General features: G+C 43.7%; 1 protein-coding gene across 4 annotated transcripts in view; it reads right to left on the bottom strand.

Annotated features, from left to right (window-relative positions):
* The window catches only part of MED8 (mediator complex subunit 8), an 82,783-nt gene that overhangs the window by 24,840 nt on the left and 31,422 nt on the right, over nucleotides 1–26,521 (bottom strand). For 3 of the 4 annotated variants that reach the window (XM_029618793.1, XM_029618795.1, XM_029618791.1), the window contains exons 5-6: nucleotides 24,238–24,319; nucleotides 15,633–15,842 (exon numbers count right to left, since the gene is read on the bottom strand). In XM_029618793.1, the coding sequence (XP_029474653.1) occupies nucleotides 15,633–15,842; nucleotides 24,238–24,319 (292 nt within the window). The remainder of the gene's footprint in view (nucleotides 1–15,632; nucleotides 15,843–24,237; nucleotides 24,320–26,521) is intronic. The other variant, XM_029618792.1, reaches the window with a different exon arrangement.

The following is a 26,521-nucleotide window of genomic DNA, read 5'->3' as shown; positions in this document are numbered from 1 at the left end:
CAGCCCCCGAATCGCGCGATGCTTCGTGCCCTGTTCTGTGCCGGAGTGCTGGCGCGCCTGACGCAGGGAAATGCCCCGACCACCACCGGGCCGCGGAGAAGAAGCTGCGATGTCCGTCCTGCTGCTCCCCGGATCCTGCCTGATCCTACCCGCGCGCTGCCCTGCTCTAGCCCGCGCGGCCGAGGTAACAGGTTCAGGTAACAGAGTTACTTATCACTCTGGTTTACATTCCAACAGGCAATAATGACAGTAATATGTCTTACAATGAACAAGGATGAGAACAACTTGGAAAAACATAACTAGGAAAAAAACAATGTGTACAGTTAAAAGGAAAAGGACTTGAGGGATTTCAAGCCGACTGGGGAGGGAAGTTGACTAATGGAGGGGGAGAGGGAGAAAAGTTACTATGGCTGATTAGACATGAACATAGGCCCTGGGTAGGGACAGTCTGTGGAAGAATCTTGAAATTATGGGAAAGCTTGGCCGAACAGCCATGTCTTGAGTCTTTTTTTGAACGTGATTGGGCAATGTACCAGCCTGAGCTCAGGTGGAAGCGAATTCCACTGTTTGGGGCCTGTGGTGGAGGGAGCTCTTTTTCTTATAGATGTTTTGATAGGAGGTGCGTGCAGAGTGCCTCTCTGTGCTAATCTTAGCGGACGGGAGGAAGTGTGAAGTTGAAGAGGAATCCTGAGGTCCAGTGGAGTGTTGTTGTGAATGGCTTTGTGGATGATTGATAAAAGTTTGTAGAGTATTCTAAATTTGACTGGGAGCCAGTGGAGCTTCTTTAGAATTGGAGTTATATGGTCCCTTTTGTTGGACTTTGTGAGAATCCTTGCTGTTGCGTTTTGTAACAACTGGAGAGGCTTTAGGGAGTTGACTGGAAGGCCATGTAGGAGTGAATTACAATAATCTATTTTCGAGAAAATGATAGATTGTAACACTGATCTGAAATCATAGAAATGGAGGAGGGGTCTTAGCCTTTTTAAAACTTGGAGTTTGTAGTAGCACTCTTTTACCGTGTTGTTGATGAAACCTGTGTAGCTCAGTTGATTATCCATGACAACCGCAAGGTTTCCTGCCCGGGGGGAAAAAACTGGGAGCGCTGTAAGGTGTGAGCTGTTTAGTGGAAGGTTGCCGTCCTGAGGGATCAAGAGGAACTCTGTCTTGTCGGCGTTGAGTATCAAGTTGAGGTTTGAAAGGAGGTTATTGAGGTTTGAAAGGAGGTTATTGATGGAGAATAGGCAGGAGTTCCAAAAGAGTACGGTTTTGTGCAGTGAATCTGTAATCGGAATGAGGATTTGGACGTCGTCTGCATATAAGTAATGGGTTAAGCTTTAGCTCAGATAGGAGATGACAAAGCGGGAGAAGGTAGATGTTGAATAAAGTTGGGGATAACGATGAACCTTGAGGGATTCCTAGGGTGGAACCGGTGGAGACTCTTTGCTGTTGATCTTGACTTTGTAGTACCTGTTCTGGAGGAAAGATTCGAACCAGAATATGGAATATATGATCATGTGCATGCATCTACTGAGGCTCTCCTGGAATAAGTGACCATATCTGTGAATCTACTGGGGGTGTCCTAGAATAAGTGACTGTGTGTGTATGTACTGCGGCTGTACTGGAATAAGAGATCAAGTGCGTATGTATCCAGGGGCTGTACTGGAATAAGCAACTGTGTGCGTGTATATACTGGGGCTGTCCTGAAATAAGGACTGTGTGCGTGTATATACTGATGCTGTACTGAAATAAGTGATCGTGTGCGTTATATACCATATATGAGACGGAGAGGAAAAAGTCTGTATGTCCGCTAAGCTACAACTAATCCATAACAATCTCTGAGTGACTGGAAATCAAAAGTTTCCAGGTTTGGAAAGCGAGGAATTGTATTTTCCCGTCGATAGCAGGGCTAAATTAGCCATGCTGTCATGGGATCTGTCAATCAGGTCCGGGAGGCGGAGCTTGTCAAAGCAGAGATTAGAGTTTTGCTCTCTGCGGCTGCGCGTGTGTTCCCGCGCAGAAAAGTAACGGAATCTCCTCAGTCTGTTCTTTCCGCGCGCGGGATTGCACGCGGAGCTGTTCTTCTCAGCATTATGTCAAAATCAGGGTTTAAACCCTGTAATTGCGGCAAGGTAATGTCGGTCACGGATGGCCATGACCGAAGTTACCGATGCCTGGGGCCAGATCACAATCGTGAAGATTATGAGTTTTGTTCAAGGATGTCTCCGAGAGCCCTGAAACAACGGGCCTATAGGCTTCAGGAACTTTTTGCCTCACCGGAACCATCAGAGGCTCATTCATCACCTGGCCCTACTATCTTACCGGCTCCCTCAACAAAGAGGGCATCAGCATGGGATCCTCAGTCCTCCAATCTTGGAGGTAAGGACTTGGCGAGCCTGCAAAGGCCATTGGATTTTAAACAATCCATAGAGTCAGAATTGCCGGCGCAGGAGACAATGGCGACAAAAATCTCGGCACCTAAAACTTCTGCGCCTAAGATGTCTTATGACATAAAACGACTTCCGCGCCTGAAGTATTGGCACACAAGACTGCGGCACACATGGCGCCGATAACTCTTGTGCGCATGGAGCCAAAAAGATATGCGCACAAGTCTAGATCTGCGCACAAAACATTAGAACACCCATCTCATGTAATACATCATGGGTTAAAGCAACGACGTGGACATTCACAGAGATCTTACTCCACCTCGCCATCGATAACCCCACCTCGTTCGGGTACTTCCCTCTCTTCGAGAGCTACTTCGACAGAGTTTACAATAAAACGTAGAAAGCGATCACCGTCTTCACGTAAAAGTCATACAGACTCGTCATCACACTATTATAAGCACTCTCGGCACTCCCACAACAAAAAGTCGGCAAAGAGGAGTGCAACATGGGAAGTAAGCCCTTCGACTTCTAAATCATCTCAAGTGCCTACTTCAAATACTTTCTCCCACAGAGAGATAATACAAGTGGCTTCCTCTAACGCTTCTACAGCTTCAGAGGATTCGATGGACTTAATATATGAAAAGAAACTGAAAGACCATAGAGTATCTAGTACATTACCTCAAACCACTCCAATGCAACCTAAAGCATGTGAGTCACAAGAGCCAGATAATCGTACAATAATGCCCCCCTATCAAAAGAGGCATTTTATCAATTGTCCCAATCAGCAGGATTTTATGAAACACTTCAGTCATCATTTAAAATGTCTAATCTTGCCTCTGTCAGTTCTCTGGAACATAAGACACAGACTGATAGAGAACAGTCGGTGGAGCCTACAACATCTCCCATAGTGAACCAATCAACTTCACCAAATTATAAACAGGATACATCTTTTGATTCTCCTTCACCGCAAACATCCCCATCATCATCTACGGGATTCCCATCGGATCCGCAGGAACAACAGCCGTATTCCCCTCCGGAAGACCTTACATACCCAAAATTTCTGGAAAAATTGGGTACAATACTGCATCTAGAGGTCCAAAAAGAGACAGACCCTAGATCAGAAACCCTTGGTCTCCTAAAGATTTTCGATACGCCAGGAGAACCAACATTTCTTCCACCACAAGTACTCCTACATTCCGTTTTACAGAAATCCTGGGAAACACCTTACACAATCTCAGCAGTTTCCAGAAAGACAGATATAAAATTCCGTATGAGGAAAACATCACCATACTCTATACCACAATTACCTCATGCTTCACTTGTAGTAGAGTCGGCGATGCAAAGATTTAAGAAAACGAAGTCGCATACCCACCAGGCAAAGACAACAAATATTTGGATGAGTTTGGAAGGAAAATATACCATAATTCAATGTTGAATGCCCGAATTATGCACCATCAATTCTACATGGTACAATATCTATATGGTGCATACAAGCTATAAAAGGTATGTTGTCTTCGACTGCGAATCAGATACCTCCGCCTCTTCATGACATAGAAGAGTGTTCTCGACACCTTCTGAGGTCGATCTATGAAGCATATGAAACATCCTCCAGGGCATCTGCAACAGCCATTGCAGCCCGAAGACTAGCATGGTTACGCTCCAGTTCGATACGTGAAGATCTACATGAGAAACTAACAAACCTCCCATGTACAGGAGATAACCTGTTCGGAGAACGATTCCAGGACACAGTAGGTAAAGTGAAGGAGGAAGCTCTAGCAGTACAATCATTAACATCACAACCTCACTATTCGACCACTCGTCGTTATATGGGATCTACTTGTAGGCAATCATATGCCAGGAGACCTTACAGGTCTTACCAATCCTTTCGTACAAGACATACCCTTCTTACCAGCATCCTGCTCCACAACAGAATACCTCCAACCAACATAGAGGTAAAGCACGTAACCAGAGACAGCAGGCACAACAGCAGACTACTGCAGTAAAATAGACTCCATCTTTTTAGTTACCCAGCCACCATCACAGAATCAAACACCACCTGGCAGGATTCATTCTTGCCTGGCAGCTTGGGAGAGGATAACATCCGATCAATGGGTTTTGGAGATAGTACGGCACGGTTACCAACTCCAGTTTGTCACAAAACCCATATTACCTCATCTTTCCACTCAAGATTCACAGCTTCCAACCACAACTGGGCGAGGAAATTGCTTTGCTTCGCAAACAACAAGCAATTCGACAAAGTTCCCTGGGGACCCAGTCAGTAGGATTTTATTCCCCATACTTCCTCATACCCAAGAAGTCGGGTGGCCTTCGTCCCATACTAGACCTAAGGGAATTAAACACATTTCTCACCAAAGAGAAATTCAAGATGTTATCATTGAAATCAATCCTTCCTCTGATTCAAACCAACGATTGGATGTGTTCCATCGATCTGAAGGATGCTTACACACACATTCCAATCCATCCATCCTCGTGGCGTTACCTATGCTTTCGCTACAGGCATCAACACTACCAGTACAAAGTTCTCCCTTTTGGACTATCGGCTGCACCCAGGGTTTTCACCAAATGTATGGTTGTGGTGGTGGCTCATCTCAGATAACAAGGTATAACCATCTTTCCATACCTGGACGATTGGCTCATAATCGCCCCAGCTCCAAACATCTTACTCGATCACCTCCATCGGGTGATACAATGCTTGCAGGAATTAGGATTGGTGATCAATTTTCAGAAATCACACCTACAACCGACACAACACCTACAATTCATAGGAGTATGCCTGGACACCACTTGCAACCGGACATACCTACCAAACCACAGAATATCAAACTTCCGTCACCTTCTACATGGATTGAACCATAGTCAGAGACCTTCAGTGAGACAAGTTTTAGTAGTCCTAGGCCACATGGCGGCAGCTATTTTCATGATTCTCAACACCAGGCTACACATGAGATGCCTGCAATGGGGTTTGAAACGTCAATGGAAACAACACTCGCAACCATTGACACAGAAGGTATCGTTGACCTCCGAGATGAGAAAGGACATAACATGGTGGCTCCTGGACCCCACCCTGTCCAAGGGTGGGGTCCAGGAGCCACCATGCGTTTCGCAAGGCTGGGGTGCACACCTCGAGATTTACGAAACACAAGGGTTATGGACAATCTCGGAGCAAAACCTGCCAATAAATTTATTGGAACTCAGAGCGATTCACAATGCATTACAAGTGTTCCAAGACCATCTGAAGGGCCACAGGGTCATGATCTACACGGACAATCAAGTGGCAATGTTTTACATCAACAAGCAAGGAGGGTCTGGTTTATGGTCCCTTTTGCAAGGAAACCCTGCAAATATTCGAACACGCTCACAGAAATTGCATATATCTGCAAGCAACTTACCTGCCAGGCGTGGCAAATACAAGAGCGGACAGGCTAAGCCGCATCTTTCATCCTCACGAATGGGCACTCAATATAGAAATAGCCCAAGACATATTCATGCAGTGGGGGACACCTTCGATAAATCTCTTTGCAACGGAGATCAATGCTCAAGTTCCCAAATTCTGCTCGATAAGACCAAGCCAATTCAGGATTGCTCAAGATGCCTTCCTCATTCAGTGGACGACAGGCCTCCTGTACGCCTTTCCTCCCATACCATTCATAAACAAGGACAATTCTAAAGTGCATAGCAGACAAAGCTCAACTGATACTAATCGCCCCAGCCTGGCCAAGGCAGCCATGGTACAGTTTCCTTCTCCAACTATCCATCATGGATCCAATTCGGTTACCGAATCGTCAAGATCTACTCTGCCAAGATCAAGGGATGCTTCTACACTCGCTACACTCATCTCTCCACTTAACAGCGTGGAGATTGAGAGGCTCCTTTTAACAGAACAAGGAGTTTCCTCTTCGGCACAATTCATTTTGTTAGAATCCAGGAAACTCTCAATGAGGAAAAATTATAGCTATAAATAGAAACGTTACTCTACCTGGTGCATTTCCAAAGGCGTACCACTATTGGACTGCTCACCTGAACTACTTATAGACTTTTTTCATACACTATACGCAGCTGGTCTAGCAATATCATCCATCAGAGTTCATCTCAGCACCATAGGGGCATATCACAGGCCAGTTAACAATATTCCTAAATCCAATCACCCCTTACTATCTCGTTTCATCAAGGGGTTAACTCACCTTCGTCCTCCGATCTCTAAGCCTCCAGTTCCATGGAACCTCAACATAGTTCTGGAACAGCTCATGCTTTTCCCGTTTGAACCCATGGACTCGGCACATATTAAATACCTCACTTGGAAAGTTGTATTCCTGGTTGCAGTAACATCGGCACGAAGAGTTAGTGGATTACAGGCCTTGGTCCATTATTCTCCATATTTGCAATTTCATCACCAAAAGTTAGTTTTCCGAACTCACCCATCCTTCCTACCAAAAGTGGTTTCTCAATTCAACCATGGAATTACCCACCTTTTTCCTTAAACCTCATGCAAATGATAGGGAAAACCTACTGCACACACTAGATTGTAAAAGAGCCTTAGCATACTACAAAGAAAGGACAAACTCTAACTCCTGTGTTTCTCAACTCTGTCTCCTTTGATCCAAAGGCACCTGGATTACCAGTGGCTAAACGCACCATCTCCAGCTGGATAGCGCAGTGCATCAAATTCTGTTATGACAAAAAGAAACTACAACTACATTCACAGCCTAAAGCTCACCAGGTCAGAGCAGTAGCAGCTTCACTGGCACACCTAAGGAATGTGCAACCTATAGACATTTGCAAGGCAGCTACATGGTCATCGCTTCATACCTTCACATCTCACTACTGCCTTGACCAACAAGTAGCCACTGATGTGAAGATAGGGCAAGCAATCCTGCAATCTCTATCCTCCTATCCAAGGTGATCACCACACTGTCAAGATCACGTACAAATATATATAATCAAACAACGTGATCGGGAGCTTGGGACGCCCATGACAGCATGGCTAATTCAGCCCTGCTATCGACGGGAAAAAGTTTGCTTACCGTAAATGGTGTTTCCGTAGATAGGAGGATGAATTAGCCATGCTGACCCATCCTCCTCCCTGGCAGTCACCTAGTCTTTGACTACACTTCAGCTTAATCACAGACTGAGGAGATTCCGGTACTTTCCTGCACGGGAACACACGTGCAGCCGCAGAGAGCAAAACTCTAATCTCTGCTTTGACAAGCTCCGCCTCCTGGGCCTGACTGACAGATCCCATGACAGCATGGCTAATTCATCCTGCTATCTATGGAAACATCGTTTACGGTAAGCAAACTTGCTTTTATCCTTATTAGGTTTTATTTATTGGGTGTTATCTGATGTTTTGAAATATTTTATTGGTGTTTGGGAAAAGAATTATTGGATGATGTTATATTTGTCAGCTGTTTAGAAATATTTATTCTTTTAATTAGTATAATTTTATGATTTATGTCATATTTCTTGATTTTGTTTTATAAGGAACAATGTTTCTGTTTTTCCACTGTTGTACTACATACAATTCTGGCTTTTTATCATTCCCAGTTCAGTTTTTGTCTGCACATTTCTATTTATACTTTATTTAAACATTATTGTCCGCCTATATCACAATCTTTTTAGGCAAATACAAAATAAAGAGACCATAAAGTATTTGGGAATGGTCTGTCTGTGTTCTACATGTGTGACCAAGGTGAGGTAATCGATGTAGTAGTCTCTGTATAGCGATCTACAGCAGACTGGCTGTTTCCTAATGGGAGATGTATTGGTGTTTTAGGGACTAGTGTAATATTTGCAGTGTTGCCTTTTCATAGGTAGTAGGGTTGTTACTGTTTGGTTCTGGCAGTTAGTGCTGTTTTGGTATGGGAGGCTTACTATATTGTAATGCGTTAGTTTATTCATAGCTTTCTGAAGGCCAAACCCACACCCGGCACATGTTAGAAAAGGCTTAATGTCAAATGGGCTTCAAGTAGTTTTGGTTTTTGCAGGATTTTCTGGCTGATGCCACAACAGTGCACATAAATATAATATATGTTGTGATATTTTACTTCAGAAGACTTGTACTTTAGATGTTCTTTTTTCATTTAAAATCTCTTACTAGATTTGATCATATGCATGGGGAGGGCCTGCAAGCCTGTAAAATTAATCTAAAGGGTCTAATATCCTTGCATTAACTCTGCAACTTTCTACCTACCAACTGGATCTTGCCCACAAGCTCTGGGGACAGTGTGGTCCCCAGAAACCTGAGGTCAAAGGGTTTGCAGAAAGGTATTCTCAGAATATTTATTAAAAATACTGTGTTTTGGGTGTGTTACCAATTAGTCATAAAACACAGAACTCAAACTAACCCTCCCCTCCCTCTGCCGCCTCAGCTCCAGCTGCATTGTTATACTTCTATCTGCTGTTCAGAAAATAAAATGCTCTCAAAGGGAGTTTTACATGGCAGATAAATAACATTGTCAATCACCTGACATACAAAAACCCCTAGGTGCTAGATGTGGTTTCCCCTCATCCTCTGGGAGGGAACCGCGGAACCCAACTGATGCGGTGAGAACAATGGATTTTCCGCCTGGATACCCTACAACCAAAAGGATTGAACGGAGCCATTTTTTATGAATGAGATACTATTCTTTGCTCCAACTGATTGAGAGTTGTTTTCAGCTTGATGATAGGTTAGTCAAATCAGCCGATTTAAAAGTGTGTTTAGAGTATTTCTCCTGCTGTCCTCTGATCATGCTACAGCAACATCCACTGAGAGACCTTAATGCACAATTGAGATACCCTACTGCACTATGTAAACAGTATCCTTAAAGAGACATTACTGCACAATGTAAATAATCCAGCTCTGTAAAGTTTATATAATTCTTGTCTATTCCTTGTCTTTTTCCTCCCCCAGTTTCAACTACCTTGTTATATTGTAACTTTCTTCTTCCTCGACACTGGTTAATAGTTCTCGGTTATTGCACCCCCTGTTATCTGTAAACCGGCATGATATGATTGCATCATGAATGCCAGTATAGAAAAGCTTTAAATAAATAAAAATAAATAAATATGCTCATTTCCTTCAGGCATGGGCAGATGGAGGTGCCCTAATGCAGTGCTTATGGGGCTGCTTAACATGGCTATGTCAGCATTTTTTGGCAAGATAAGTTGCTGCTTTTGAATGAGAACATGAGCATTTATCAATGCAGAAATATTATGCAGTGACATTTGGAAATTAGTTTTACTACTGCTGTTTGGAAGTTTTTTTTACATAATGAACATAAATAATTAGAGAGACTAATGAAAGGGTTTTTCTTCCCATGATGGCAGCTTGACTATAAGCTTGGTGCAACTTTCTGAAGAAGTCTGTGTACTCTGTGGTTGCTGTCTCAGGTTTTCCCTTTTCATTAGTAAAAATCTCTTTAGCAAGAATGGAGAAGTAACCTACAGCAGTAAGATGTGTGTTTAATATTTGGGGTATGTATTACTAATTTTGAAAATAAAAATCTAAAAACAATTTTAAAAAAATGACAATATAAGAAAATTATTCCTTACCTACAGTACCACGGATCAGTCCAGACAGTGGGTTATGTCCCCCTTCCAGCAGGTGGAGTCAGAGCAAAACTCGAAGGCTGGCCTCTTATAAGTCCCTTCAGTATTAAGAATATCAAAGCAAGAGAAAAACGTTTGGATGGATCAAGGAATCAGTATAAAATACTCAACGTATGAACCGCATCAAAATTTTGGAAGAAACATGCCAACAGGCAAAAAACTTGCAATGTGAACCAACTGGTAAGAACAGTAATAACAGCAGAGAGCAGATAGGAAAACAGATGCTGGTAAGGAGAGCCACTATCCCAAACCCATGATTCTGAGGGTGGGCGTCTGGACTGATCCGTGGTACTACAGGAACGAAAATTAGCAGGCAAGGAATAATTTTCTTTTCCCTGTACGTACCCGGATCAGTCCAGACAGTGGGATGTACCAACGCTTCCCTACGTAAGGTGGGCCCCGGATAGCCCTGCTTGAAGGACCTGGTCATCAAAGGAGCCAAACCCAGGAGGTTGCAGATTCAAGTGTTAATGCTGTGCAAAGGTATGCAACGATTTCCATGTAGCAGCTCTACATATCTCCTGCGGCGAGACAGATCGACTCTCAGCCCAGAAGGTTGCTTGAGCACGGAGCGAATGAGCCTTGATGCTGTCCGGAGGGCGACGGCAGACACCAATATATGCTGAGGCAATGGCATCCTTCAACCAGCGCGATCGTGGTTTTGGATGCCTGTTGGCTGCACCTGGGACCGCTCCAGAGAACAAACAGGTGGTCCGATAAGCGAAACTCATTGGTGACCTCCAGATAACGAATAAGAACCCGCTTGACATCCAGTCTCCGAAGTTCCAGCTGATCCTCGGTGGCGAAGGAAGGAAGTTCCACCGACTGATTCAGATGAAAAGGCGAAACCTCCTTAGGCAAGAAGGAGGGCATTGTGGACAGGGACACCCCAGAGTCCGTAAAATGGAGAAAAGGTTCTCTGCAGGATAGAGCCTGCAACTCTGAGATCCGGCGAGCAGAACAAATGGACACAAGGAAGGCTGCCTTGAGTGTGAGTTCCTTGAGAGATGCGCTCCACAAAGGCTCAAATGATGGGCCGGTAAGCACCCGAAGGACCAAGTTGAGACTCCACGAAGGACAGAGGAGGTGACGCGGTGGTCTGACATGCTTTACTCCTTTCAAGAATCGGACGATATCCGGATGAGCAGAAAGAGGAGCTGCCTCCTGATGACGAACCAGAGCCCCAAGTGCTGCGACCTGAACCCGCAGGGAATTGTATGCCAAGCCCTTGTCCAGGCCATGCTGTAGGAAAGACAAAACATGTGCAATGGAAGCCTGGCGCGGAGAGATGTCCATGGAAGCGCACCAAGCCTCAAACACTTTCCAGATCCGGACATAGGAAATGGAGGTGGACGTTTTTTGCGCCTTGAGGAGCGTGGAGATGACTGCTTCTAGATAGCCACATCTCCTCAACCTCCGCCGTTCAAAAGCCATGCCGCAAGACAGAGGCGATCTGCCCGGTCTAAAAATACTGGCCCTTGGCACAGAAGTTTTGGGAGGTGAGGACCGTCGACCAATAGGTTGACTAGGTCTGCAAACCATGGTCTTCGAAGCCATTCCGGGGCCACCAGAATGACAGGCCCCTGATGAAGCTCTATTCTGCGCAGCACTTTGCCCACCAGGGGCCATGGCGGGAATACATAGAGGAGGAGATTTTGCGGCCAGGGAAGGATGAGAGCATCCATGCCCTCTGCGCCATGTTCTCGCTGGCGGTTGAAGAAGAGGGCAGCCTTCGAGTTCCGGAGCGTCGCCATCAAGTCCAGGTATGGGGCTCCCCATCTGCTGAAGAGGAGTGACACCGCTTCCTCGGAGAGCTCCCACTCCCCTGGATCTATGCGTTGTCGGCTTAGGAAGTCCGCCTGAATGTTGTCGACCCCGGCTATGTGGGACACGGCGAGGCGAGAAAGGTGCAGCTCCGCCCACTCCATCAGCTTGTCCGCTTCCCGTGCGACATGTTGGCTCCTCGTCCCTCCTTGGTGATTGATGTATGCCACCGTGGTTGCATTGTCGGAGAGGATCCACACCGCTTGACGATGAACCAAAGGGAGGAATCGCTGCAGGGCGAGACGGACCGCTCTGGTCTCCAGCCAGTTGATTGGTCATGAGGCCTGGAGTGACGTCCAAAGTCTCTGAGCCGACTGCCACTGGCACACTGCTCCCCAACTGGAGAGGCTCGCATCCGTTGTGATGATCACCCATTGTGGGACCTCCAGATCCACTCCCTTCAGCAAGTGGTCGAGGCTGAGCCACCAGCCCAGGCTGCGGCTGGCTATGTCGGGCAGCGGAAGTAGGGCTTGAAAATCCTGAGATACTGGCTTCCAGCGGGAGAGTAACACCCTCTGTAGGGGGCGCATGTGTGCAAAAGCCCACGGCACTAAATCTATAGTAGAAGCCACAGTTCCTAGGACTTGGAGGTAATCCCACGCTGTGGGAAGTTGGAGGCTCCAGAAGTGCTGGACCTGCATTACAAGAGACTGAGCCCAATTCTGGCGCAGGAAGACTTTCCCGGCGTTTGTATCGAAGCGTGCTCCTAAGAAGTTTAGGGTCTGAGAAGGAGTAAAGTTGCTTTTGGGGAAATTTACGACCCAGCTGAGGGAGCGGAGAAAGTGCAAGACTCGTTCCACCGCTTGAAGACACCGTTCTTTTGACTTCGCCCGAATGAACCAGTCGTCCAGGTAGGGATGGACTAAGATTCCTTTCCAGCGTAGAGCAGCTGCCACCACTACCATGATCTTGGTGAAGGTGCGGGGAGCCGTCGCCAACCCGAACGATAAGGCCTGGAACTGGAAATGCTGGCCGAGGACCTTGAAACGCAGGAAGCGTTGATGTGCTTTGAAGATGGGAATGTGGAGATATGCCTCCGCTGCCCTGACTGACCGTAAGGTCTCCATACGAAAGTGAGGCACCTTGAGAGCCTTGTTGACCAACTTGAGGTCCAGGATGGGACAAAAGGAGCCTTCTTTCTTGGGAACCACGAAGTAGACAGAATAATGGCCTAATCCTTGTTCCCTTGGTGGCACCGGGAGGATGGCCCCGAGGGCCAAGAGGCGGTAGAGCGTCTGTTGGACCATGGTCTGCTTCTGAAGGCTTCTGCAGGGGGAGAAGAGGAACCTGTCCCTTAGGGGTCAAGCAAACTTCAGATCCTTTAGGGCCATTCCACCAGTCACCGGAATCATGGTGCGTTTTGTAACCGCCGACACAGATGCGCCTACTTTAGGGATGCTCAGGAGCTCCAGGTACTCTTCAGGTTGAGGGTAGAGCTTATCCATAGCTCTGCCCACATTGAGAGAAGACTCCGGTGAATCCCATTCTCTAGTCAACAGTTGCAGTAGCATCGGATGGAAAGGGAAAGTTTGAGAAGGAGGGCGCAGACCGGCGAGGAGCGGGTCACCCTTACGGGATGATGCAGTAGGAGCAGGAGGGTCCGGAGGGGTATCTATGTCCAGCTCAGCTAGGATGTGAGGAATCAGGGGGTCCAACTTGTCCCTTTAAAAGAGACGCAGGACCCTTGGGTCATCCCCTTCCACCAGCATGGGAGAAGAAAGGTCATCCGCGTCTGGATCATCCAGAGTGGATACAGGTGGTACTACCCGAATCCTGGGAGTTGGCTGCTGTCCCCCTGCTCCAGGGGGTGCCAGGGGCTGACTGGCTCCTAGCGTACCCCCCGGTTGGGAGATCCCCAAGTCATCCTGGGTTCCAGAAAGCTGACCACAGCCTGGATCTGACCAACGAATTACTTTAGGAGGTAGAGGCCCCGCAGCAGAGCCCTGCTGGTGGCTCATGCTGGCCAAATATGCACTGTGTAACAATAAAATGAAATCAGTGGAAAAAGGACCAGGGGGAGAGCCCGACGGAGCAAACGCCGACTGCATGCTGACTGGAGCGGGAAGCAGGTGTCCGCTAGCAAAGCAACGTCAAGGCTTAGAAGTCAGAAAAATCAGAGGAATAACGCTTCTCTGGAAACACTGTCCCGAGGCAACGACCTCTCAGGGCAGGGCACTATGTCATTGGGGGGGGGGGGGGGGGGGGAGGAGGGAGAAAGCTGGACTACCAGCGTGCACCCCTGAACCCCCTCCAGAAGAAAAAAGCTGGACCTGAAAGTAATAAAAAGGAACAGCACTTACCCCCCAGAAAGAAAAGAAGAGAACCACTGGCTCCACTTGCAAGTTGGAGCCTAGAGCTGAGGGAGTGAATCCCTGAGAATTTGCTGAGAGTAAAATTAGTTATAAAGTTCTCTCTCTCTCTCTTTTTTTTTTAATTAAAGAGATCCATCCAAAAAAAATACTTCAAGAGAAATAAGAAGGAAAAAAAGAAAAGTTCCCCTTTATAAGCTAGATGGAGGACTGAAGGGACTGCTGCCTTTCATCTGCTGGAGTCAGAGAAATACTTAATACTGAAGGGACTTATAAGAGGCCAGCCTTCGAGTTTTGCTCTGACTCCACCTGTTGGAAGGGGAATATAACCCACTGTCTGGACTGATCCGGGTACGTACAGGGAAAAAACTTTTTTCACAAAATATTTTCAAAATTATAGTAAGTATAGATTTTATAGATATGTGGAGATTGTGACCAATGTGCCTTGGGGTTATTTATGTTAGACAAATAACATTAACAGTTAAAACTCCTGCTTCAGCACAATGATCTATTTGTCTGATGCTCTAACTTACGTAGTCCAAATTAAATAAATCATCTGCTGTCAACTACAATACATATAACAAGGTAGTGGAGGTGACTGCTCAAATCCTCACACTAGCAATCGTAAGTCAATGGATTAGCTATTTTTCATCACAATCCCCTCCTTCCTTGTGAACTAAATATTTTTAAAGAAATTTTTAAATGGTCTAAAAAGGCAATATATTTTTTTTCAGGAATCTTTAAATACTCTAACTTACTTACAGCATTTTGGCATAAAACACGACACAAATGTGAATAAATAAATATCAAACAAGTCTAAACTGGGGAAATGCAAGTGCTCATTTGTATTCTGTTTGTTTTATTTACAGTTTTTGTTGATAAAATAATGCATCTGCACACTGTGAAAAAATTCAAGTAGTCAAAATATGTTGGCTTTGTTTATGTGTATAATTATATCTAGACATCTGAGAATACAAGAAGAATTTCATGGAAGAGGTAAGGAAGCTGATTTGAGAAAAAGCAAATTGATTTTGTCAATGGGACCATAGACCCATCCCAGGCCAATTACAGAAGGGACTGCAGGTCAATGGGCAATGGCAGGAGGCCCATCTCAGCCGATGGGTGCAGGAGCAGGTCCATCATGGGCCAATGGTGGCAGCAAGCCATCAAATAACAGAGCAATGGAGAGAATAGCTGCTAGCCTATTCTATCACTGAACAGACCAAAGGAGTAGGGCCTGCATGCCTAGCATGGCACAAAGCAGATCAACAGATGGACAATGGGAAGAGACCTTTGAGAGCAATGGATGGAAAAATCATTGCAAAAGGTCACTTAGTGAAGTGCATGGGCCAATGGAAGAAGACCTTTGAGAATAGTAAATGGGCAATTAAGCATGCTGCTAATATTAATGGATGGACCAAATAAAACCAAAAATGCCAATGTGTAATGTCAGTAGAACTGCTATTGCTCTAGGCTCAGAATCACCTTCCCACTTCTTGCTCTTTACCTGGCTGGTTTGGCTGAGCCATTCCTTGCTGCTGATTGGGTGGAATGGAGATTTGCACTTGCTGCATGCCAGCAGCACCTGCCTGACCAGGTGGCACTGATCCACCAGGACCTGGAGGTCGACGGTTTGACAGCCCCTTTCCAAATGCCACTGCAGCAACTAGGGCATTTGTATCTGCAGGGTTAAAGGTTTGTTTATTCTGACGTAAACCTGAAGAAGAAATAAGAAAAGTGTTTATATCCGAAGGCATGTTTCTCCATACACAGACATATATTCCTATTTTCAGGCTACCTATAGTACCCTGCTTGCTTACTCTGAATCTGTACCCCTTGCCCTGTCCCCCACTCAACAATGCACCATATCCCGATACCTGACCCCACTAACAATGCTTCTCTTATATCCTGACTTGCACCTCCATTCTCAGAATAAAGCAAATTGCTTACTTGTAACAGACGTTCACCGTAGACAGCGGACAAATCAGCCACACAAGTAGGTGATGATATCCAATGGTGCCACCATAGACATGCTCTCAAAGAGCTCAGAAAGAGCATGCACGGAAGTTACATGTACTGGCTGCGCACGAGCCTCTAGGTGAATGTCAAGTACAGGGGGAGAAGGGAGGGGACTGCTGTCTATGGAGAACACCTTTTATAGGTAAGCAGCTTTGCTTTTTCAGTAGATAGCGGCAGCTTTGGTTATTTTACAAGTAATAAGCAAGCTGTGCTAAGTGCTGGAGTGTTCAAGCTATTACTGATGTCAGACTGACGTGCTTAAAATCAGATGGCTTTCCTTCTTTCCTGCGATATCTTTTTTAAACCATAAAGTTTAAACGGTGTATTAGCCCCATGGCATTCCCCAATGTTATCCATTGCTCATGTCATTTCTTGAACAGTGATGCTAGATTCTTCATTAAAGGACATAAGTATATTCTACAAATGAAAGCTTTTCCCGAGCTACCAGTCAGCGTGTATTCACATGCCTACATGAGCTTTTCATAATGTTCATTAGGTGAAACTCAGGCCTATGCCGGGAAGAACTTTGAGTTGTTGCTCAATGGTGCTGTTTATCCTAATAACTTGAGAGGATTATTGAGAATTATTATGCACAGAAGAGCACTATTATAATATGATGCGGGGGTGCTGATTTTTTAAGTGGGATGCAGTATGATTGGCATGACTGAAGTATGGTTTTAATAGGGATGATGGTCTAATAGCATGTGCAATATATTTATAAGGAATAAAATAAAAGCTTTTTTATTGGAAAATTTATTTGAAAGTAGTAAAAATTTTATTGGGGTTGTGCAATATATCTTTAGTGTTACTATGTAATATTTTCTGCATATACCTGGAAATCTGATAGGTGCCAGTGTGGTTTGTTTTGATATACATATAATCTAATATAATACAAGGTAAGGAAGAGGCACTGTGGATTAATCTGGAAAGAGGAAAGGAGTATTTAGTTATACTGATTTAATATAAAGACCTTCATCACTGGCGGTAGATATAGATTGAATGGAAGGGGAAGTGCTATTGCTGGGGGATTTCAATCTGCTGGATGCTGATAGGAACATCCCAGCTCCAGGGAAACCCTGGATTCTCTGCAGGCAGAACTGGTAGGGGGCGATATGAGAGCTGATGCTCACCAATGGTGATAGGGTTTCTCAGGGTGTAGTGGGTCAGTGTTTGAGCACAGACGATGAAAGTTCATTCAAAGCTGAGGGCCCTAGACTTTAAAAAAACTAAAGTTATTAAAAGGGGGAAGTAGCCCAGTTAAATGGATGGTAAAATTTAGATATTGTAAGAATAATTAATCTTTTTGTTAGAAACTAAAGAAAGGGGACAAAGAAGCTGCTATAGTTTTCTAAAGAAGTAGCTTAAAAGATAAGGAAAAGGTTTGTATTCACAGAGTACAAGAAATCCCAGAAAGAGGAAGACCAACAATATCTGGAAAAGCTAAGAGAAGCTAGGAAGGTAGTCAGAAATGTAAAGATACAAACTGAAGTAAAAATAGCAAATACAGTAACATGGGGGGGGGGGGGGGGAGAAGACTTTTTAAAAAATGTTATTGATAGGAGGAAGTGCAAAAGTGGCATTGTGAGACGTGAAGGTGAGGAAAAAGCAGAATTGTTTAACAAATATTTCTGTTTGGTATTCACCGAGGAAGGGCCAAGGGTAGGACAAAATAAACACAAATAGGATTGGAAGGGAGGTAATGCTCAAGCAATTTTCAGAAAAGTGTGTTTGTGAGCAGCTAGCTAAACTTAAAGCAAGCGATGGAGCTGGATGGGATATATCCAAGGGTATTAACATAGAAATGATGGCAGAAGAAGACCAAACAGCCCATCCAGTCCGCCCAGCAAGCTTTCACACTTTTTTTTTCTCATACTTATCTGATACTTTTGGTCCTTATTAGTAACTTTTTGGTTCTAGTTCCCTTCCATCCCCGCCATTAATGTAGAGAGCAGTGCTGTAACTGCATCTATGTGAAGTATCTAGCTTAATTGGTTAGGGGTAGTAACTGCCTCAATAAGCAAGCTACTCTCACACTTGTTTATCCTGCCTGTGCAATTCAGTCCTTGTTGGTTGTCTTAATATAAATCCACTTTTCTTCATTCCCCCCTGCCGTTGAAGCAGAGAAAAGAGGGGATGTGGCTCCTCTTCGGAGAAGTGGGATCTACAGGCTGGATAGTCTGACCTCTGTGGTGAACAGAATAAATGGAATTGCTGCTAAAATAGAGGATAGTGCAGTTTCTGGAATCCAATGGATTACAAGATCTGAGGCAGCATGGTTTTACCAAACGTAGATCGTCTCAGATGAATCTGTTGAGTTTCCTTGAGTGCCCAGAAAGTGGATTGGGCAAGAGTGCTAGATATATTGTACTTGGATTTCAGTAAGACCTTGACACAGTTCTGCCTACGCATAAATTGACTGACTGAGTTAGACACTGGCTAAGAGAGAGGTAAGAAAGGCTAGTGATAAATGGAGATCACTTTGAGGAGAGGGGCGATGCTAGTAGTGTGTCACAGGGATCAGTCCTTGGACCAGTTCTTTTCAACATTTTTGTAAGTAACATTGTGGAAGGGTTGTCAGGAAATGTTTGTCTTTTTGTGGTTGATACCACAATCTGCAACAGGGTAGATGGCCTGCGTTGTGATGGCATTGCCGATGTGACGGTATAGAAAAACCAATAAACTAAACTAAACCATTAAGGTATGGAAAACAGGAGGAATGATCTGAGAAGCTTGCGGAACAGTCTATAGTCGGGTAGCTAAGATTTAATGCTTAAAAATGCAGAGTCATGCACTCGGCTGCAAAAATCCAAGGGAGCAGTACAGTATAGGACAGTGGTACTCAACCCTGTCCTGGGGACCCCCCCAGCCAGTCAGGTTTTCAGGATATCCACATTGAATATGAATGAGAGAAAATTTGCATGTTATGGAGGCAGTGTATGCAAATTTTCTCTCATGCATATTCATTGTGGATATCCTGAAAACCCGACTGGCTGGGGGGGTCCCCAGGACAGGGTTGAGAATCACTGGTATAGGAGGTTAAATTCTTCAACACAGAAGAGCAGGATCTGGGGGTGATTGCAGCTGATGATTTAAAAAAATGGCCAAATAGGAGGATAAGGCAACAACAAAAGCCAGAAGGATACCTGACTGCATAGGGAGAGGAATGGACATCAGAAGAAAATGAGGTGATGTTGCCCCTTTATAAGTCCTTGATGAGACTTCATTTGGAATACCGCAACTTTAAAAGGAAATAAACTGGTTGGAGTTGGTCCAGAGGGAGGCTACTAAAATGGTCAGTGATCTTCATTCTAAAGCATATGGGAATAGATTTAAAGATCTAAACATGTAGACCCTAGAGGAAAGGCGGAATAGGGGAGATATGACAGAAATATTTAAATACCTCTGAGGTTTCCATGCCCAATAGGCAGGTCTCTTTCAGTGGAAAGAAGCCTCTCGAAAAAGGGATCATGGGATAAACTCGAGTAATCTTGGTGGCAGCAACACTGAGGAAGGAGGGAATCCGCGTACACCCTTATCTAGACGATTGGCTGATCAGAGCGAAATCCCCAGCAATTAACATTGAGCGTGCTCACAGAGCACTAGGCCCCAGAGCGGACAACAAAGCGCGGGACATTGTTTTTTGCCTACAAAGCTTTTCCCAGAAATCCAACATCTATGATATCTCAAGGAAACAACCTACGTGGCAGTGGGACGGCCATAGCATTGCTATCTTTCAAGATCGGGCTCCAATCGCTCTGAAGAAGTGCTTTGACTTGCATGACGTCACCAAGGCCCTGAGCGGAGCTCATATTTGCTCCCGCTGGACTTTTCCCTTCGGACTTTTTTTTTTCTCTGTTCAAGGCATTTCTTACCGTGTCAAGAATCTTATGGAAGCAACGGAGGCCTTTAAATCTGCAGGCCTCCCAGTCACGTTCACTCCATCGGTATGAACTGGGGGATGCACACCAAACTGTCTTACAAGTTTGTCTTTTACTCCACCATGTATTGCAAAACTTCTTGTTTATATAATCATGGCTATGTTTCTCTGCACTTTGTACCTGAGGGTATGTTACTCAGATGATGGTTAAAGTGTTATCTTTGAATGTCAAGGGATTGCAGACTCACAAAAAATGCCACTTTCTATTTCAGGACCTAAACGCCTTACATGTAGACGTGGCTCTCCTACAAGAGACCCACCTGAAGTCCAGGTATGAGAGGTTGCTTACTCATAAAAACTACCTGACACAATATTTTGCATCCAGTTCTATATGGGCCAAGTACACTGGTGTGGCTATCTTAATCGCTACTACAGTTGTTCATGAGGTCTTACACAAATACGCTGACCCTGGAGGCAGGCTATTGGTACTAACCATTCGAGTGGGCGTCGCGACGTTTACAATAGTTAATGTGTACGCACCCAACTCTGCACAGATGTTATTTTTGAAACTGCTAGAAAACAGATTATCTAATCAATCTGATCAACATTTAATAATAAGCGGAGACTTTAATCTAACCCTAAAGCCTGATCTTGATAACTCACAGGTGGGAGCACCAACAGCGGTGGCAGCACGCAGGACACTCATACACCTTATGGAAGACTGGAGTGTGGTAGATGTATGGCGCCAAAGATATCCCTGCTCTCGCCAATATACTTACTATTCTCATGCTCACTCAACCTACACCCGCATTGACTATCTACTGGTGGACAAAGGTATCCAAAACAATATAATGCGAGTGGAAATAGAGCCAATAACTTGGTCACACCACGCCCTAGTATGGATGGATCTAAATATCCCGGATATGTCACGAGGCACCCAATACTGGAGATTGAATGAGTCTATTCCATGTTACCGTTGCTAGTAATAGCGGTGGTTATTATCTAAGTCAACTTTATTAATAGCAGGTAATGGACTTCTCCAAAAACTTATCCCATCCTTTTTTAAACCCAGCTACAGTAACTGCACTAACCACATCCTCTGGCAACAAATTCCAGAGTTTAATTGTGCGTTGAGTAAAAAAGAACTTTCTCTGATTAGTTTTAAATGTGCCACATGCTAACTTCATGGAGTGCCCCCTAGTCTTTCTATTATCTGAAAGAGTAAATAACCGATTCACATCTATCCGTTCTAGACCTCTCATGATTTTAAACACCTCTATCATATCTCCCCTCAGCCGTCTCTTCTCCAAGCTGAAAAGTCCCAACCTCTTTAATCTTTCCTCATAGGGGAGCTGTTCCATTCCCCTTATTTCGGTAGCCCTTCTCTGTACCTTCTCCATCGTAATTATATCTTTTTTCAGATGCGGCGACCAAAGTTGTACACAGTATTCAAGGTGCGGTCTGACCATGAAGCGATACAGAGGCATTATGACATTTTCCGTTTTATTCACCATTCCCTTTCTAATAATTCCCAACATTCTGTTTGCTTTTTTGACTGCCGCAGCACCCTGAACCAATGATTTCAATGTGTTATCCACTAGGACGCCTAGATCTCTTTCTTGGGTTGTAGCACCTAATATGGAACCTAACATTGTGTAACTATAGCATGGGTTATTTTTCCTCTATATGCATCACCTTGCACTTATCTGCATTAAACTTGATCTGCCATTTGGATGCCCAATTTTCCAGTCTCACAAGCTCTTCCTGCAATTTATCACAATCTGCTTGTGATTTAACTACTCTGAACAATTTTGCATCATCTGCAAATTTGATTATCTCACTCGTATTTCTTTCCAGATCATTTATAAATATATTGAAAAGTAAGGGTCCCAATACAGATTCCTGAGGCACTCCCACTGCCCACTCCCTTCCACTGAGAAAATTGATCATTTCATCCTACTCTGTTTCCTGTCTTTTAGCCAGTTTGCAATCCACGAAAGGACATCGCCACCTATCCCATGACTTTTTACTTTTCCTAGAAGCCTCTCATGAGGAACTTTGTCAAACGCCTTCTGAAAATCCAAGTACACTACATCTACCGGTTCACCTTTATCCACATGTTTATTAACCCCTTCAAAAAAGTGAAGCAGATTTGTGAGGCAAAACTTGCCTTGGGTAAAGCCATGCTGACTTGGTTTAATGGAACAATGTCTTTCTATATGTTCTGTGATTTTGATGTTTAGAACACTTTCCACTATTTTTCCTGGCACTGAAGTCAGTCAGTCGGTCTGTAGTTTCCCGGATCGCCCCTGGAGCCCTTTTTAAATATTGGGGTTACATTAGCTATCCTCCAGTCTTCAGGTACAATGGATGATTTTAATGATAGGTTACAAATTTTTACTAATAGGTCTGAAATTTCATTTTTTAGTTCTTTCAGAACTCTAGGGTGTATACCATCCAGTGCAGGTGATTAACTACTCTTTAGTTTGTCAATCAGGTCTACCACATCTTCTAGGTTCACCGTGATTTGATTCAGTCCATTTGAATCATTGCCCATAAAAACCTTCTCTGATGGAGCATTTAAATATCTACAAGGTTTCCATGTACAGGAGGTGGGCATTTTTCAATGGAAAGGAGGCTCTTGAACAAGGGGTCATGGGATGAGGGTGAAAAGGGGTAAATAGAATAGTAAACTAAGGAAATATTTCTTTATAGATAGTGGATGCATAGAATAGCCACCCTGTGGAAGTGGTGAAGGCAAGGACAGTCTCTGAATCCAAGAAAGCATGCATTAAACACAGAGGATCTCTAAGGAAGAGATAGGGATTGTGAAGCTGAATAGCTGGCAGACATAAGATGGGTCATATGATCTTTTTCTGCCATCATGTTTCTAACAACCTCCTGCAATGCCCAGTGGAGAAATGAGGTGCCTCCCATTAAAGAACTTAAAGGACAAGTTGATGTAATGTGCACTATGGTCTGAAATGCATGGCTGCAGTTGCATTTGGGTCCTCTCTCATCTTCCAGTTGTAGAACATGTGGCTACATTGTATATATACTGTGCAGATTCCATTGATAGTCTATAGGACTCACTCTCTGCATACTCTTATTTCTTTGGTTTAAAACATTCTTTTGCCAATGCCAAGCAGATTTTTCTCTCAATTTCCTACTCCTCTCCATCGCTACTTGGTTCTCATTTTGTCTTTTAACTGTCTTTTCCTGAATTTCTTAATTTGAACCTCTCTAGCAATGAGGTTCAATATTCTTCAGCATTTGGCCAAGTTCTTCATCTATGTCAAGACTATCGATCAATTCCATATGTGATGCCATTAATTCTCAAAGTCACTTTAGACCCCAGCTCTCTCTTCATATTCAGTTTTCTTGTTCGCTCTTCTTGTCCATATAAGCTAAAAATCCACACTTCTTTTATATTTCATGTTTGTCTTCTATATTCTATTATCTGGATTCCTTAGTCACCTGTTTCAACATCTACTGGAAGTCCCACTTAAGCTCATCTAGAGAATGGATGTTTAGTATTGCTGGTCCAACCCTCTAGAACGCTCTTCCTGAAGAGCTCAAAGCTGAAAACCACTTGCTTCATTTTAGAAACACCTTAAAACCACCTGTTTGTTATGGTTTTTGCAGACAGATGCCACTGACTGCTCTCTACGTGCAGTAATCAGTTTTGTTTTGTATGTTACTTTAGTTTATTAGTATATGTTATACACATTAGTCTTGTGGAGTATGTATTGATTTTGTATCCTCTGTTACCCGCTGAGATTTGTGGATCAGTGGGCTACAAGTTGTTTAAATAGACACAACTTTGCTGCTTGCTTCTTATTCACATTTAACTCTCATGCTGTGCTCTTTGCCCTGCTTCCTGCCAAGATTTCTGCCATTTTCCAAATCTGGTACTCAAAATATATTCATGTGACAGTTGGAGTACATTGAAAACTCTTCCTGTTACTTCTATGTAAAGAATGGTGCATGCTTCTCTCTATTCCCCATACAAATCAAGCAACATCTTTCTTCTGCATGCTTTGCTTTCCGATACGGTCTCATTATTCCCAGCTTTTCTGTCAGATTTTCCTGGGTGTTTGGTTCACTCATCATTTAACGCTGGCCTGTTTTAATATAGGCACCCTGGGGAGGGCACCATTGAAAACCTGTGAATAAACAAACCCTTCTGTCTCCCCCCTATATGCTAATACTGTACCCCTACTCTCAGACTCGCGTTCCTCTTTGCTGATCTTCTCCAGTAGATTTGAGCACATTTTGTTCAGGCTCTGAAACTGTTTCTGTAGAAGGAAGGGGAAAGAGATAATGTAAGTAAGAAAGAAATCTTAAGACTGAATCTTAGTAACGGTGCAGCTGGAATCAGGATAAAGTTCTGGTTCCAGTATGTTTGTTAGCAACTGTGATTTACAAATAGCCAAATATAATGCCAGAACAAAAATGTCCAAAAACGGCAGTAAAAATAGATAACACTATTATATATAGTAAATGATGGCAGATAAGCATATAAACATATAGATGAACATATGGATAAATATATAAAAATATAAATATATAGAAAGATACATAGTAAATGAGTACAGATAAACATATTGGAGGCTGATATTCGGTGCTACTTAGCCGGGTAAGTAGTGGTGGATGAATATCTGGCTGTGATCAGTGATCACTACTTAGTCAGGTAAGTACCTAGCCAGTGAAGTAGTTAGCCGGATAAGTGGTGGATGGAATGTGGGCAGATTGGGGAGGAGCTACTAATCTAGTTAACATAGCTGGATAAGTGCCGATACTCAAACTTATTCGGTTAAGTTAACTGGATAAGTAAGACCTGATCAATAGCAGCTCTAAAGTTAGCTGGATAAGACTTATCCAATTAACTAGCGACTTTTATAGGGATATTCAACAGCATAGCCGTGCTACTGAATATCCTTTGTAAGCTAGCCAGATATGCCTTATCCGGCTAACTTACTTATCCAGGTAGGTTTGAATATCGAGTCCACAGATAAATATATAGATAGTAAATAATGGCAGATAAATATATAAACATATAGATAAATATATAAATACATACTAAATGTCAGATAAACATATAAACATAGGGACAGTAACTTTAAAATGAGCGTGCGGGTGCCCATACATGCATGTACAGGCTGGAATTTAAAATAATGTGCATAGTGGCGTGTGTATGATTTAGAATACGCCAACCACGCACATGTGTGCTCAAAATTTTAAGCCGTAACTCAAGAAAACGTACTTCGCGTATCTTCCTTAGGCTTTGTGGCTTTAATGCGCACAGGTAAGCGGATTTTGAAACAAACTCGTGAGAAGAACATTCCCAGTTTTACCAATCAGTCCACCAGTTTGCCCAGTCTCTCTCAAGGTCATCCAGACCCCTCTGGTTCTTCATCCTGCACTCCCCCAGACCCCTCACCCTGTCATGTTAGGCATAAAAAGCGATTTCTCAGACTTACTCCTCATCAGGTGCAGCAGTAAATAAATGCAGCTAACAAGCCACCACGCGCTATAGCTGCGCAACCGCCAGATTTAAAACACAGATTTACATGTGTAACTCTTGGGCTTGCTCCAGAATGCCCCTACACACCCTAGCTCTGCCCCCGCATATATGCACATGTAATTTGTGCCTTTTAAAATATGCATTGCTCGCGTGTGGCCTAGATACTCACGTATATGGGCCTTTTAGCGTGAGCAACGCTTTTAAAATTCATCCCATAGATAAGCTGGCCTTTGGCCTGTTTGTGCTTTTTCCAAGGCCAAGCTAAGCTCACCTTGCAGATCTCATGGAATTTGCTTACTGTCAACAGAAGAATGCTTAGAGCAGTGCTTTTCAATTGATCCCTTGGGGCACACCTAGCCAATCAGGTTTACAATGGAAGTAGTGCATGCAAATCTCTCTCATGCATATTCATTGTGGTTATCCTGAAAACCTGACTGGCTAGGTGTACCCTGAGGACTGGTTTAGAGAAATAAAGACTATATGTAATCAAAAAGTATTATGCATAAAGTACAGAAATAGTGAGAAATATTGATCTTTTACCAGTTAAAAGCTGAGCTTTACCTTATATGGAAATCATGTTGTAAGACCATTCAAACGTGCAAAGGTCCAATTAACAAATGTATATTAAGTAATGAGCTGCAGTTTAATATTAAAGAACTGAAATGATATATTGGTCTGCATTTCCTGATTTCTTTAAGATTAGCATAATTTGTATTGTCTCCTTATATGCAAGTATTAAAGAGAAATACTACCAAGTCACTAGGTGTGTTTACTGTTCAATAAACCTAGCCTAAGGGGGTTTGGTAGGGCTCCATGGAGTGCACAGACTGTGGCAGGTCTGATATAAAATTACATAAATATATAGTAAAATACACAGTAAATGATGGCAGATAAACATAGGTAAATATATAAACATACAGATAAATATATATAGCAACTGATGGCAGATAAAGCAGAGTTGCATACCTGTAAC

Source organism: Rhinatrema bivittatum, chromosome 10 (genome assembly GCF_901001135.1).
Source record: "Rhinatrema bivittatum chromosome 10, aRhiBiv1.1, whole genome shotgun sequence".
Classification (NCBI taxonomy): Eukaryota; Metazoa; Chordata; class Amphibia; order Gymnophiona; family Rhinatrematidae; genus Rhinatrema; species Rhinatrema bivittatum.
This window is presented reverse-complemented; position numbering and strand designations above follow the sequence as displayed.